The sequence below is a fragment of the Grammomys surdaster genome, unplaced genomic scaffold (assembly GCF_004785775.1).
Source record: "Grammomys surdaster isolate TR1022 unplaced genomic scaffold, NIH_TR_1.0 234, whole genome shotgun sequence".
In the NCBI taxonomy this organism is placed as follows: domain Eukaryota; kingdom Metazoa; phylum Chordata; class Mammalia; order Rodentia; family Muridae; genus Grammomys; species Grammomys surdaster.
Window position 1 is genome coordinate 3669326 of NW_021604679.1, and position 14145 is coordinate 3683470.

A 14145-nucleotide genomic window follows, 5' to 3' on the forward strand; every position below is an offset into this window, starting at 1 on the left:
CTGGTGGAGTTTGTTTCTAATAGCCTGTCAGGCTGGTCTGCTGGGCCAGTTCCAGGGATCAAGGTTCTTAACTCCCGCACTCTTTGTCGTGGCTGTTTATTTTATGTATTTATTTTTGAGACAATATCTCATTAGTTCCAGCTCTCCTGGTACTCTCACTCTGTAGACCAGGCTGGCTTGAACTCACAGAGATCCACCTGCCTCTGACTCCTGAGTGCTGAGATTGACAGTGTGAGCCATCGAGTCCAGCACCTATCTCCCCACTCTTACCTGCTTCCGGTTCACTTACGTTTCACCCAGTTCATCCAAATGGCCTCAGTGCTTTTTACTCAGCGTCCCAAGCTCATCCGGATCTAGTCCTTCCACCTAATAAAGCAGCTTTGAGGTTGCTTCAGGTATAATTTAGCTAAGAACTGAGTGAGGATTCCAAGAGACTCTTCAGCAATGCCTTCAGATAGTCTTCTTCTCCATCTCTTGAACACCCAAAGTCTCTTGCTGGGAGGCTGCTGTACCAGAGTGACAGCCATGTGGTTGTCATGAGCACGCTGCATGGTTGCTATGAGGTCAGAGTGGGCTCCACCCTCATTACAGTTCTAGGGGAAGGTGGTTCAAGGGCATCATCTTCCCAATAGACTTGTTCCTCTTGCATCATAGTCATAGTGAACAGGCCTGCCTGATAGTTTGGTCATAGAAAAGGGAAAGATGATTTCCTAGGAACTCTAGAGACCCGCCCTCCAGCTTCCTTCCCAGGGGGAACCTCTTCTGGTGTTGATGTGGGTGTGCTTCCCCAAGAACTCCCAACACCATTTTCAGTGAGTTAGTCCCATAGCTTTAGAGAAACCAGTGACAGGAATAAAGGAGAAGATGCTCACTTCTGTCACCAGCATCCCTGTGTCACCCCACAAGTGGGAACCAAAAATTAACCACCAAATAAATCTTGTCACAATCCATGAATGGCACAATTACATGGTAAGGCATTTTGCATTTGTGAGTTAAATATAGCATTAACCATGGAGCCCATCTCTCCAGCCCCTAGATAATATATTTAAAGATGCAAAGGACTGTTTGGTATGAAACAAGGGTTCTATGAAGGTCAAATACTGTCTTTTTCTCGTTGTTGGTCCCCTGTGAGATCCTGTCCAGCTCTGATTTTCTGTGACAGTCTACATTGCTCTAATAAACCACCCACGGTGGTTTCACTCCTCCTATAAACTAGAGCAGGGACCCTTCCCTAACCTCTCTTTTTTGAGGGTGAAGAGCCCCCCTTTGCAGCCCTGAGGTTAGCAGGGCTTGCTTGGCAAGGCCTTTAGTTACTCTGTGGCTGAAAGCAGCTTTGCAAGCATGAAAGTGTCCTTAGGGGTCTCCGAGGTCATCATCTCTTTGAAGCCACATGGGATTCATTACACTGGGGTTGGCTTGATGCTGAGCTGGACTGAGACAGGGAGGTATGTTGTCCTGAAGTGTAGCTGGGAGACTGAGAAGGTAGATGGTTCTCTGGAAGTGGTAGCCCCAGAAGCATCCCTGACAATGACATAGGGAGGGCAGCTGTGAGGCTCTGGGGATGACGTTGTCTTCATCAGATCTTGTAACTCAGACTTCCCAGAAGACTGTGGTGAGTGGAGTCTTGAGTATGAGCTCAGGCCCTATGCTCTGATGTCACTGGAACAGGGAATACATGTTTTCTACTTCTCATGAGAATTCAGTCCTGCCCATGCTTGCGTGCGTGAGTGCGTGAGTGCATGTGTGTGATGTGTGTGTGATGTGTGTGGATGTGCTTTCAAGCCTCACTCACTTTGGACCCACGAAGATGAGAGAAGGATGTGGAGCATGCTTGGTTGGCTCATTGAGCTTAGCAAAGAAATTTACACCATAGCATAGAGCCATGATAACCCTTAAGTCAATTCAAATTCTCCAAGTTATGTGGAATTATGTACTTTTCAAGTCTGGGAAATTCACCCTTAAATGACAGGACCATTGCATGTTAACACTGGTATGTCAGAGACCCTATCATCAATTATATGCTATGGGGGGTCAAGGGACCCCAAAAGGGAGCCTTAATGGTGCCTGGGCCTCCTGCCGTTTGCCATATATGCATTTCTCTCTTGTGGAGACAGGGCAGCTTTAGCTTAGAGGAAGAGTGGAGAGGAAATCCAAATCCCCTGCCGTATTCTCTACTCAATGACGGCAAAGACTTGGGAGATATAAAATCAGGTGATGTGCCACCAGAATAATGGGAAAGGTCACCAATGACATCTGTGTATAGGAAAGTCACTGGGAAGAAAAGGTCATAATCCGAGATCTGTTGTCTTGAGTGATAACTGAGAGGAGGGGCTGGTACTCCATCCTTTCCTTTCTGGCTGCCAGCAACAGGGAAAATGATCAGTGTCCTGCACAGGGCCTCCTGCACAGATGGAGGTTCTCACTTTCACACAGCCTTCTAAATGTTTCTGTGTATCAGATTTGAGAATAGGCTGTGAGGCCAGGGAAATCACTTGACTCATGTTGTTTCTTGGAGACCCAAACTTCCTATCTTGCTGCAATGAAAAAGATCTAAATGTAAAGCATTGCACAGAGCAGAAACATCCTCAACACGGCTCCTCTTAAAACACGGGAGACAGACGTTGGTCTGTAGTGAAAACCAACTCAAGGCCATCCCTAGGCCTCAGAGAAGAGCGCATCATCTCCCTGAGGATTAGCAGAGACATCTAAAATACCAAGGATTGTCTCTTGTTCATAGCCCCCCTCTCCACCTTTTACCACAATCTGTAATCCCAGGGACCTATGGAACTGCCCCTCTGAGAGCCAAACTCTATCTATTGTCTGTCTTCCTCCAGTTCCTTCTCCACACAGCCAGAGTGAGCATTTTTCAAACTCAAGTTAGATTCTGTCCTTTTTGGGTAAGCTAGGATCCTATAGTGGCTTCTAGACCCTACCTGTCCAGACTGAGCTGGGGCTGCCCTTTCATAGCTTCCTACCTTCAGGCATCCTTGGTTTGCTCTTGGTTCTTTTAGAGCCTGTTCAGTTTGCAACCGGATGGTCAACATCTTTCTGTTCTATTAAACTTCATGACGGGAAGACTCATTGTTTGCTTAAACATGTGTACCCAGGGCCTAACAGTACCTGAGTTTGGGGCTTAGACTTTGAGCTCCACACTTCACTCTGCCTGGGTCTTGTGATTCAGTCTCAAAGTTTGTTGACTTTTTGGTACCACTGTGGGATACAATTATCAAAAGGACAGTGGCTTTATGTATCAGTGTGACTTACTGTGTCAAGGGTCCCAAGGGATGAGCTTAACTGAAAAACTGAGGCTGAGCATGACGAGAACACCCCCACTCAAAGGGATCAAATAAATGAGGCATCATGGAGCAAATGTACCCACAGCTGGTCGGGTAAAGAGCTTAAGACTCTGCAAAACATGAGCTGGACCAGTAGATGCCACAGGACCCTTCCATATCTGGCCTTCTCTCCAACTGGCCCCTTAGCCCTGGGGGCATTACCCTGCCAAGCCTGGGCCACAGGAGGAGGAGGAGGTGGTGGGGTGAGTGGGAGGGACAGAGAGAGCAAGCAAGACGCTTGCAGTGACCTACATCTGTTCCAGCTCTGCCCGTACACCGCCAGACGGCTCAGAGTCCCTGGCAGCCAGCAGCAGCTGGAAACTGAGAAGGAAGAGCGTGAGGAGGCTGGAGGCTGGTGGGCCGTGCAGGTGAGTGACACTGTGTACCTGGCTGTCCACCTGGTCTGGGACAGTCAGGGAGAGAGTCTCTGGGCTGTGGTCTCGCTTTTCTAAGCAGGAAAGAGCAGCAATGGGCATCAGAAGAGCCCCATGGATATCTAGCTGACTGATCACAGGCTGGGGTGCATTTCTGATACTTCTGGGGGACCTCAGTATCTTTGGAGTATCCTGGAGGAGAGAATTTCAGTGGGTCCTGTCTAAGTGGTTCTGCTCTGACTGATTTTCCAGGCACTGCCTGGTAGAGAATGAATTACAACAACTAAGTTAAAAAATCTTACTAGCAGTTCAGAGTATCGACCTCAAGGCTAAAGCAGTTAAGAGGAATCCTGTATTGTTGTTCCTTTCTGTTAAGAAGTTGAAGGTATCTAGGACCTAGCTATCAGAATGGAACAGCTTCTGGGGCAGTGGGTGACAACTATGGGTCCTGGGAGACACAGTCTGAGACCCTGAACTCAGAGTCTGGTTGAGATAGGCTGAAATGAGTGCTTTTGAGAAGAGTTAGGAGTCTTCCCAAATATGGGAATAAATCATGAAGGAAAGAATTAATCGCCTTTCCCATCCCCCCTAATGCCTCTGTTCTCTAGCCAGACATGCCTCTCACTCATTAGTCTTTGGATTTGTTCTTCTTCTAGAAGAAGTAGCATGACTCTGGACCCTTGAGCATCACAGGCTCCTACGTCGTTGGTTCTTAACTGGACCCGCAGGAGGTGAAGGTAAGGGACTGGTATTTGGATTACTTGACATATGGCAAATACCCACACAATGTACTAGAGCTCATGATGATGGTGGCTCTGCTGTGTTAACCTCGTGTGGCTGGATGCCTGTGTGCTTCCCTCTCGCCTATACTGACCTGAGGGAGGGAAGAATGGAGATCTTGGGTAGCTATCCCCACTTAGTGTAGCCAGCTGAGCCCTGTTCATTGGAGTCATCTTCCCTCCTGTCCACCCTTGTGACTCCTTTCAGTGCAATGGCTGTGTCTCCTGTGGTGCTTGTGACCGCTCCAGAACGCAGTTGGCACACAGTGACATTCCAGCACACAGGGGGGCATGACTAGGCTGCAGAGGGGCCAGAAGTGCCAGTAAGTGAGCAGTTGTGCAAGAAAGCACTGAATTTTGCTCTGTCATGTGTGATTCTATATCAATGACTGAGTTGTTTGGGCAGCAAGTACAGCGCCCCCAAATGGAGCCACCTGGCTGTGCTTCAACCTCTCGGGTGGTAGGTAGGATGGCTGGAGGATTCTTACAAGTGTCCCTTTAACTCATTCATGGCTTTCATCCAATTCCAAAGCCCACCCTACTCCTTGCAGTAAAAGGAAGTTGGAGATGGGGGGGGTATGATAGTGGAAGTATTTGGAAAAAGCTGGGACACACTCCTGTTTACTTGACCCCATAGTTCACAAGCTCAGAGAGCAGTGGGTGGGTTTCTGTGATCTGATTGACTTGTGGAGAGAAGAGCTGAAGAGTCATTAAATCAGGTCTCGTCCTCACAGACCCTGAGATCTGAAAGATTCCACATTGGCTAAAGGTGGAGGAGAAGGCTCCTGGGCTGCAGTAGAAAGCCTAAGAGATTGCTGGAGAATTTGCATTCTAAATTTGGGGAGTCACTACTGCTGAACAGGATTCCTGAATGAGTTTGGTGTTACTCTCTGAATGGTGGTGGGCTTGGGTCCCACCAGGAAGCCAGCAATAGATTATACAGTCCAGGCGCCATGTTCTCCTTCCCTCAGGAACCGGGCAGCACCTACTCTAGTGGAGCCATTCTAGGGAATAAAAGGAAGCTAATTATTTTAGGGGTTAGACCACTTCTTAGGGCCATCACCTGACCACCCCCCAACATTCACTTTAGATCATGATCGTGTCCCTGGTAGCCTGGGAGGGGTGGAACGATAGCAACATGGGCTGTCATAAGCAATTCATCTCTCATCCTCAGGAGATCAGTTTCCACTCAGAGGAACACAAAGAAGCTGGGACTATGGCTGGTAAGAGAGCTAACTGCCCCTCCATCCCGTGTTGTGGTTCCTCACATGGCCAGAAGGCAGGGAGGAGGTAGAGCCCAGAGCTCTTTGCAAGACACCATCTCTGCTTTTTCAGTGTGGGCTTTGGAGTTTGCTGTGCTTTACTGAGCCTCCACAGGAACAGAACTCCTATTTTTTGAAGAATGGCCCTTTCCAACTCTCCTTTACCTAGCTTTTCTCTACCCACACACCCAGAGTCTTCCTGGGACACACAACCAGAAAGGAACAACCAGATTTCCACTAGAAAGCTTAAAGCATTGTTTACAGACAGCAAAGTGGTCAGGACAAGCCTGCCTTGACTGCTGGAGAAACTAGGGACCTGGTTCTCTGACTGAGTGGGAGGAAGGTCAAGATGAACTCCTCCTACTTCCTCCAGGAAAGCCCCCTAAGAAGTCCTCCATCCCGGGAGTGAGCATCAGGCAACTGGTGGACGAGATCCCAGAAGGCTGCAGCACACCAGATTTCAAGCAGAAGCCTGTCACCTTGGCTCTACCAGAGGGTGAGGCCCTGTTGGATACTGCTGAGGGAGTCATGACTCCTGCTCTCTCACTCTCTAGAAAGCACGAGGCTTGGCCACCTAACCTTTCTGGGTACCTAGTCCCGCCTATGTCCATCACCTATGTATCTAGCCTTCCTATATTCAAGTGGCATCTGTCTGTCTGTCTGTCTGTCTGTCTGTCTGTCTGTCTTCTGAGGAGGGACAGGAGCATGAGAAAACTATAGGGAAAAGGAGTGACAAGGGTCATGCTGAGCTGATATAGGGGAACAAGGACTGGTCAGTGCTCATCGGGGAATCAGGTCCCCAGGTTCTTCTCTCTCCTTTCCTTGCCTCAAGGTCTTCTACAGGAAGACGCTAAAAACTCTCCTCCCTGGCTGCCAGTAAAGTGTCTGCTCTGTAAGCTCAAGGATTTAAGTTTGATTTCTCGGTATCTACATAAAATGTTGGATACTGGAGTGCACACGGTCTGCAGACTGGGGAGAAAGAATTAGCAGGGCTCCAGGGCCTTGTTGGACAGCTTGTCTAGCAAATTGATCTTCACCTGACCCTGTCTCAAAAAATTAGTGGAAGGGCCTGGAAAGATGGCTCAGTGGTTACTATGGATGTTCTTCCAGAGGACCCGGGAGTGGTTCCCAGAACCCATGTCACTGCTCATACCGTTTGTAACATCAGTTCTAAGGGAGATCCAATGACCTCTGAGGCATCGCACACAAATGATACTCAGACAAACACTAAGGCAAGCACCCACCCATACACGTAAGATAAAGGTGAAGGAAAAACATTTAAAAAAAATGGAACATGAACAAGGAAGACACTTGTCCTCTGTGCACTCCCCCCACCCCCCCACTGTTTCTTCCAACCTTGCCCTAAAGGGCCATATGTCTAGTAACTCACAGACCAGTCTAGGCTCAGAAGCACCACTCTAAAGGGCCACAGGAACACACTTGGAATTGGTGTTCCTTCCCTAGCAACAAACCCTGCTATAAATTTTAATTAACAATATTCTGACATAAGAAAAATAATGCTACCCTATTATGCTTTTCTAAATCTGAAACAAAGTCACAAGATAGAAGGGATGGCCCAGGGACCTTCAGGCTCTTCTGCTGAAATGTTTCTGACAGGAGGCAGTAGGGTTCTCTGAGGGCAAAGTAACTCCCACTCCATTTTGCCCTGCATGGAACTGTAGGTCTTTTCTGAGGCTGGAGTCCTATGTCTCAGCACCAGCTCTTTTGAGTACAAGCTGTTGCTTTCTAAGATTGTCTTGCCCGTCCTTCTAGATCGGGGGAACCAGACTCATAAAATGCCATGCACCGCCTTGGTTTAGGAGAGCCCTTAGCCTGTACACACACACACACACACACACACACACACACACACACACACGTCTGAAGAAATCCGACTCCCACCCTAGCCCTCTTTACCCCCCTCCCCGCACCCACCACCACCACAGACCACCCAGTCACATCTTTCTCTTGGGGACACCAGGCCTCTGCATGGTGGAAGTCAGGCCAGCACTTCTTCTGGGTACCTGGAAACTGCAGTTTCCATCTGACGTCATGAGTCCCAAGTAAGGGAATCAAAGTCAGGTACTTCTTTTGGAGTAGAGAGCTGGGATGCCTACGACAGGCAGGATGGTATAAGTTTAAATCCAAATAACATATGTTGCCTCTCTACCCCCATGTCGCTTCTTCCTGCCACAGGAAAAAATGCCATCTTTCGTGCGGTGGTCTGTGGGGAGCCCAGACCTGACGTGCACTGGCAGAGCACCAAAGGAGACCTCAGTAACTCCAGCAAGTACCAGATTTCCTCTGCTCCTGGTAGAGAGGAGCATGTGTTGCAGGTAAGCCCCGCAGCCATTTCTACCCACGGTTCATGGGTCTCTTCCTAGTCCCTTAAATTCTCTATGGTGCACAGTCCCCAGGTGAAGAAGAGATATTCCCACAGTTGAGTCTATTCAACTTCGACCCATAGTTTAAGGTCTCCTGAGACAAGAGAAGCCCTGGTGGATTTGCTGTTACCTCTCTGATACTCAGGGGACCACCTGGACCATACTGGACCACAGTCCCAGGCCTACAGTTTTGGCTTTGGAAACTTTCTTACTTACCTCTTACTGTCTCCATTTCTTCACCTACGGAATAGCATAGTTAGAGTACACACTTTAAGGAGTTATAAAGATGAAAAGTTCACATAAAGTATCTAGCTCATAGTTCTCAACCTGTGGGTCGCGACCCCTTTGGGGGGTCAACCAATCCTTTCACAGGGGTCATGTATCAGATATCCTGTATATCAGATCATTACATTACAATCTATAACAGTAGCAAACTTACAGTTATAAAGTAGCAAGAAAAAAGTGTTGTGGTTGGGGTCACCACAACATGAGGGTTGATAGTAAAGGGACACGGCGGTAGGAAGGTTGAGAACCACTGGTCAGTGTGCCACCTTAAGCTGTGTACAGACAGCTCTTGATTTACCATGACTCCACTTGCAGTTTTGATCTCATGTTGGGGGAAAAACAATGTGCATTGAGTAGAAACCATACACCTAGTTTTCAATTTTTCAGTTTGATCTTTCCATGGGTTTGAAATAATGTATTTGTGATCCACTCTGAGCAAGGGCAGCAACCTGCAGCCTCCATCAGTCAGAAGATAACTGTATGCTATAGCATGTTGTGCTCACTGACTTACAGGAGGTATTTAACTCTTCTTGATAAAACAGACTTAACCATCTTGCCCAACCACAGGCTCTTGGATGTGCTCTCTCACATTATAGTAGGCAAGCCTAGGGTAAAATTTGGTAGGTGAGCTGCACTAAACGTATTTTCAATTGATAATGTCTTCAGTTTAAAGGAGGTATTCTGGAACACACCTTACCACGAGTCAAATAGCATCTGCACCCTTAAGCAATTGTGGTTAATAGTAATTATATTCTAGACACTAACCGTGGAACACTCACAAGTGTTAGACCCAAACACTTATCCTAGAGGACATGAGTTAAATCTGACCATTCTCTACTTTTAGATGTTCTTATCCCCACCTTACAAGTGATGAAGAAATTAAGATCCACAGATGCCAGGGAACTTGCCCGAGGTCCCAAAGCCAGTAGTACATGACAGAGACCATCTGTTTTCAGTGCTGGAGTCGCTTGCTCCCCCAACCCCACCCCAAGCACAAGCTCTTTCTGCAACCCATAGTACCTTTGATGGCAAGAACATCTGCCCTCGGTCTGAATCCAGAGTTTGTTTTGATGTCTGCATTTCTTGATAGAGACTGTGAGTTTCAGAGGGGCAAAAGTTAAGTCTGTACATCCTCATACTTCCAACACACAACTGTGTGTAGCACACAGAGTAAGTGCAGCAAGTGCCAGCCCCCTTCCCCTGCCCTCCGCCTCTCTCCACAGATTAACAAGTTGACTGGAGAGGATTCGGATCTGTACCGCTGCACTGCACTGAATGCCTACGGAGAAGCCACATGCTCAGTGAGGCTTACCGTCATCGAAGGTGAGTTTGTCCCATGTGCTAGCAGCGATAGAGCACCAGCTTTCTCTCTGGAACACTCTCAGAGGAACCACAGGGTGGCAGGAGAGGAGAGAGGTCCCAGAGGCTGTTGCTATGGTTCTCCGTCTCTTGCAGATTGCACCTAGTGTCCCTCAGCTTGCACATGCCTAAAAGGTACACCTTCAGCCATACCCTGTGGCAGATGCTCTGATTGGGGCCAGGACCCAGATGTTGGTTTCTAGGCCTGTATCTTCTACAAAGTCGGTTCCTTTTCCCACATGGATCTCAGTTTTCCCACTCTAGAAGAGCTATTTTGTGCAGGCCTATATCAGAGGGGACAAACCAGCAACACAAAGACTAAATCCTATCTCAGACATGCTTGGTTTGGTTTGCACAGTGTGATAGTAGGATTGTTGGTGCCTCTAGAGTAAGCAAGCCTAGCCTCTCAAGTAAGTTGACATTCATCTTGTTTCTAAGAATCAAAAAAAAAAAAAACCAACCTAAAAGAAGTCCAAGAAATAAAGATACTAAAATTATTTCACAGTAAGAAATTCTGAATTTGAAGTCCAGGGCTCATTTACAACTCTGGGCTGTCATAGGAGGCCAAGTTCTTGTCTCTCCGGTCTGTCATCCTTAGCAGGCTGACTGATCACTGAAGATCCAAACTTATTCCACACTTCAAGCAGGAAGAGAGGGAAAGGGGAAGCCCAAGGACCCCTGCCTCTCTCATAAAAGGAGCAAACGCTTAAGACTCAAAACCCGGGAGCTTTTTGTTAACACACCATTGGCTAGAACTCTGTCACATGATAGCTGTCACTTGCAAGGGGAGTGTGTGTACTAGGTTTTCCTGGACCCTCCATAGGAAGCAGTGGACAAAGAAGAAGCTTGTTAATGTCTGTGGGAACAGTGAAAAAGCAGTCTGATGTATTTGGCAGTTTGGGTCCCCCTCCTCTGCACTGGCAACTCTCAGATGCTCTTTGGATGCGCTGAGTTTGCTGTGGTTGTCGGTGGTTGCTTCCCTTATTCCTGTCAATTTCCCTGTAGACATGTGACTGAGTCTCTCCCTCATGAAATGATGCTCACAGTGAAGCTTTGAGGTATCAAAGCTCATTGAAGACCCCACCCTCATCTCTTCCTTTTGCTGTAATGTTGTGCCTTAGAATAGGTGGGAGGCCAGGGCTCTGGGGCTTGGTTCTTTTCCCAGGAAGACCATCCAAGTGTCTTGCTTCTCTCCCTGTCTGTCCGCACCACCTCTCTCCTCTCTTCCTTGGATGGTCCAGTGGGTTTTCGGAAGAACCGAAAAAGGCAAAAGGAACCTCAGGAGGGTAGGTAGAATGGTTGGAACATCCCTCTGGGGGTCTTTGCATGTTGCTCCCCGTCTGATATAACCACACACACACACATACATACATTTATATGGGCATTACCAGAAAATAAAAAATGAAAACCTGATCATTATCCCTGACACATACAGCCTTTCTTTGGATCCTGGACATCCCACCTAAGATTCAAAACTTATTCTTTTATTTTCTAGACCTCAGGAAGGAGCTGATGGACTTTCGGAAGATGCTGAAAAAGAGGTGGGTCTGGGACTGTCTGGAGGAGTTTGGAAGCTCATATGGTACCCACCTCGACTCCTTCTATAAGGAGGCTGGGCTCACTCTCCATTTCTGATACAAGGAAGGAGGTAGACTGCCATCAGAAGATGAGAGATTGAAGAGCACAGAACTGCCCATCCTGTATCTGGCCACTTTCAAGCTCTGTAGCCTTGAGTTAGCCTTCTTTCCCCTCAGTCCTGTTTGCAAATGGAAGGGCCTTAAGCAGCAATTTTTAAAAATATATGGTTTAAAGCCACTCCACTTCTAATCAAAGACCTGTTACTTAGAAATCAACATTGACAGTTTTTAGGGGCCCAAAGTCTCCTACAAGCTGACACTCAGGGTAAGGCTTGCCTCGTCCAGTCTCCACCACTAGAGATAGTGGTCCATGCCAGAGCTTTCAGTCTCTGTGCCTGACCTTCAAGTACTCAGAGTGCAGCTTCCCTAAACCACTCCAGTTGCCAAGGTCAGCAGGTCAGTACCTGAAACACCCCGATCTCCTGGCCTCTGACCCACTTGCCTTGATCCCCAGGGCCCCACCTCCAACTCCTGATAAAAAGATGGAGTCTGAGCAGGTGTGGCAGCTGTTGCTGACTGCAGACCGTAAGGACTATGAGAAGATCTGTATGCAGTATGGTATCGTTGACTTCCGGGGCATGCTGCGCAAGCTGCAGGAAATGAAGAAGGAACAGGAGGACAGAATGGCCCAGGTATACCCCACCTGGAGCACAAGGTCAGGAAGAGCCTCACACCTGGAGCTGGCTCTGGAGAACCCAATATATTAGACAGTCTACCTCTATCTAGTCCCACCGGGTGGTCCTGCTAAGGAAGGGTCCAGCCTTCTAAGCTTACTCTACGTTTTGATACCTAGGTCCGATACTTATTGAACTCTGGACTTTAGAAAAGTTAGGGATTCAGTGTCTTGATTTCCTCATATGTAAAACAAGGACTCTAGCAAAATCTAACTTGCAGGGCTGTGAGAATAAAAAAGAGAATGTATTTTTTAGCCCATTCTGGAAGTAGCTTTTTATCATTCAACCATTCTTACCTGTATCAACACAGGGCCTAGCATACAGTTTTGTTTTGTTTGAATTATTCATTTATTTTATGTATATGAGTAACTGAAGTCTCTGTAGCTGTCTTCAGACACACTAGAAGAAGACACCAGATCTCATTATAGATGGTTATGAACCACCACATGATTGCTGGGAATTGAACTCAGGACCTCTGGAAGAGCAATTAGTGTTCTTAACCACTGAGCCATCTCGTCAGCCCCCTTTAACACACAGTTTTACCTAGTGATGTTCACCTAATGTTTATTAGCAGGAGAAACAGATGAATGGACACCCAGAGCCTTCTCTTGGATTCCTCCCTCACTTGACTTCTTATGACTGAATTTTCTTCCTTGAGGGTTTAAGTATCCTCACTTGAGACCTCCATAAATTCCTGCTCTTCAGGGGTATTCCGGGCCAGGGCTGAGACCAGACTCTGATCTCCTCTAACGGGTTTGTCTGTCCTCTAGTATGTCAGTGCCATTGCCAACTTGAGACACATCAAGGTCACCAAGGAAGGGGTCGCTACATTTGACCTGGAGCTGGATCTCAAGGACCTTGAGAGCAAGATTTACCTATACAAGGTGAGGCTAGAAATCCTGACAGGGATGGAAGTCATGGATCCCATGGAACAATCTAGAACACCCAGGTGTTAAGCATTCATTCTTGGGGTTTCCAGTTAGAGTTAGGTGACACCCTGTGTGAGCAGTTTCCAGAAACCTCTTATCTCTCCTTGAGCCAGTCCTGTCACTCTATGTAGAGTCTAATGCCAGAGCATGGTTAAGAACAGAGTCCGAGCACATGTGAGGCCAGGTTGGGTATGTGGGATTGGGGGCTGCAAAGCACGCATCCCTCCTGCAGCTAAACTCACCCTAGCTCCACCACCTCAATCTAGACATCTTTCCTGTGCCCTCAGCTTCCTAATTTTTGAAATGTGGGATCAGAAGAGCTACCACATAGAATACTGCACTGCCCATATGACACTGCATGCATGTCTGTTCCTGGGACCTGGCTCCTCCCACCTGTCTCTCTTCTTCCTTCTGTCCTGTCCTTGCTCCTTGGCCTTGTTCCTGTTTTCTATAGCTGCTCCTGGTGCCCTGCGAGCGCCTCTCTGACAGTCATGTGGTTAATTCTCTAACCTCGCACAAGCCTTCCACTATGCTCTCCACTCCACCCTTGTGCTTCTGAGCCCATCACCCCCTTATCCCGCTTTGTTCTTCTTAGTTTTACTTTTCCATATACAAATTCATTACTTATTTATGGTGCTTATTGTTTCTCTTTCTATCCCATGGGGTTTTAGCTTCCTCGGGGCAGGAATCCTTGTTTATTGTAATATCTCATATACCTGAAATAGTATCTGGCACACAGCAGGCAGCTGATAAGTGTTAGTGATTGTCGATTCTCGGCAAGTAGCAAATCTGTGTGTGGCTTAGCAAGGATGGGTGTATGTGAAAATGACTACATTTTGTGTATTCCTGAAGACATTCTCTGAACACTCCTGGGGGATCGAATGAGCTGGTCCCAGGCCATAGGATTACCTTTCCTGCTAGCACACAAGTCTGTGTAGCAGCTCTCTTCCAAGCACAACTTGTATCAGCAATCTCAGCTGTCTCTGCATAAATGGCACAGTTTTTTGCACTCATGGGAAGAGGCCTGGACACCCCTAGAACATATATTTCTACCTACCTCATGATCCATCCCTCCACATCCTCTGCTCTCTTCCCTGATCCCACAACCCCATATATTTTATGGTTCT

General features: G+C 47.5%; 1 protein-coding gene across 1 annotated transcript in view; it reads left to right on the top strand.

Annotated features, from left to right (window-relative positions):
* The first annotated feature begins 3360 nt into the window (after positions 1-3360).
* The window catches only part of Igfn1 (immunoglobulin like and fibronectin type III domain containing 1), a 31296-nt gene continuing 20511 nt past the window's right edge, over positions 3361-14145 (top strand). The window contains exons 1-10 of the mRNA XM_028773810.1: positions 3361-3389; positions 3619-3703; positions 5579-5711; positions 6124-6246; positions 7947-8086; positions 9643-9742; positions 11020-11064; positions 11274-11319; positions 11870-12047; positions 12860-12973. Coding sequence (XP_028629643.1) covers positions 3361-3389; positions 3619-3703; positions 5579-5711; positions 6124-6246; positions 7947-8086; positions 9643-9742; positions 11020-11064; positions 11274-11319; positions 11870-12047; positions 12860-12973 — 993 coding nt within the window. The remainder of the gene's footprint in view (positions 3390-3618; positions 3704-5578; positions 5712-6123; positions 6247-7946; positions 8087-9642; positions 9743-11019; positions 11065-11273; positions 11320-11869; positions 12048-12859; positions 12974-14145) is intronic.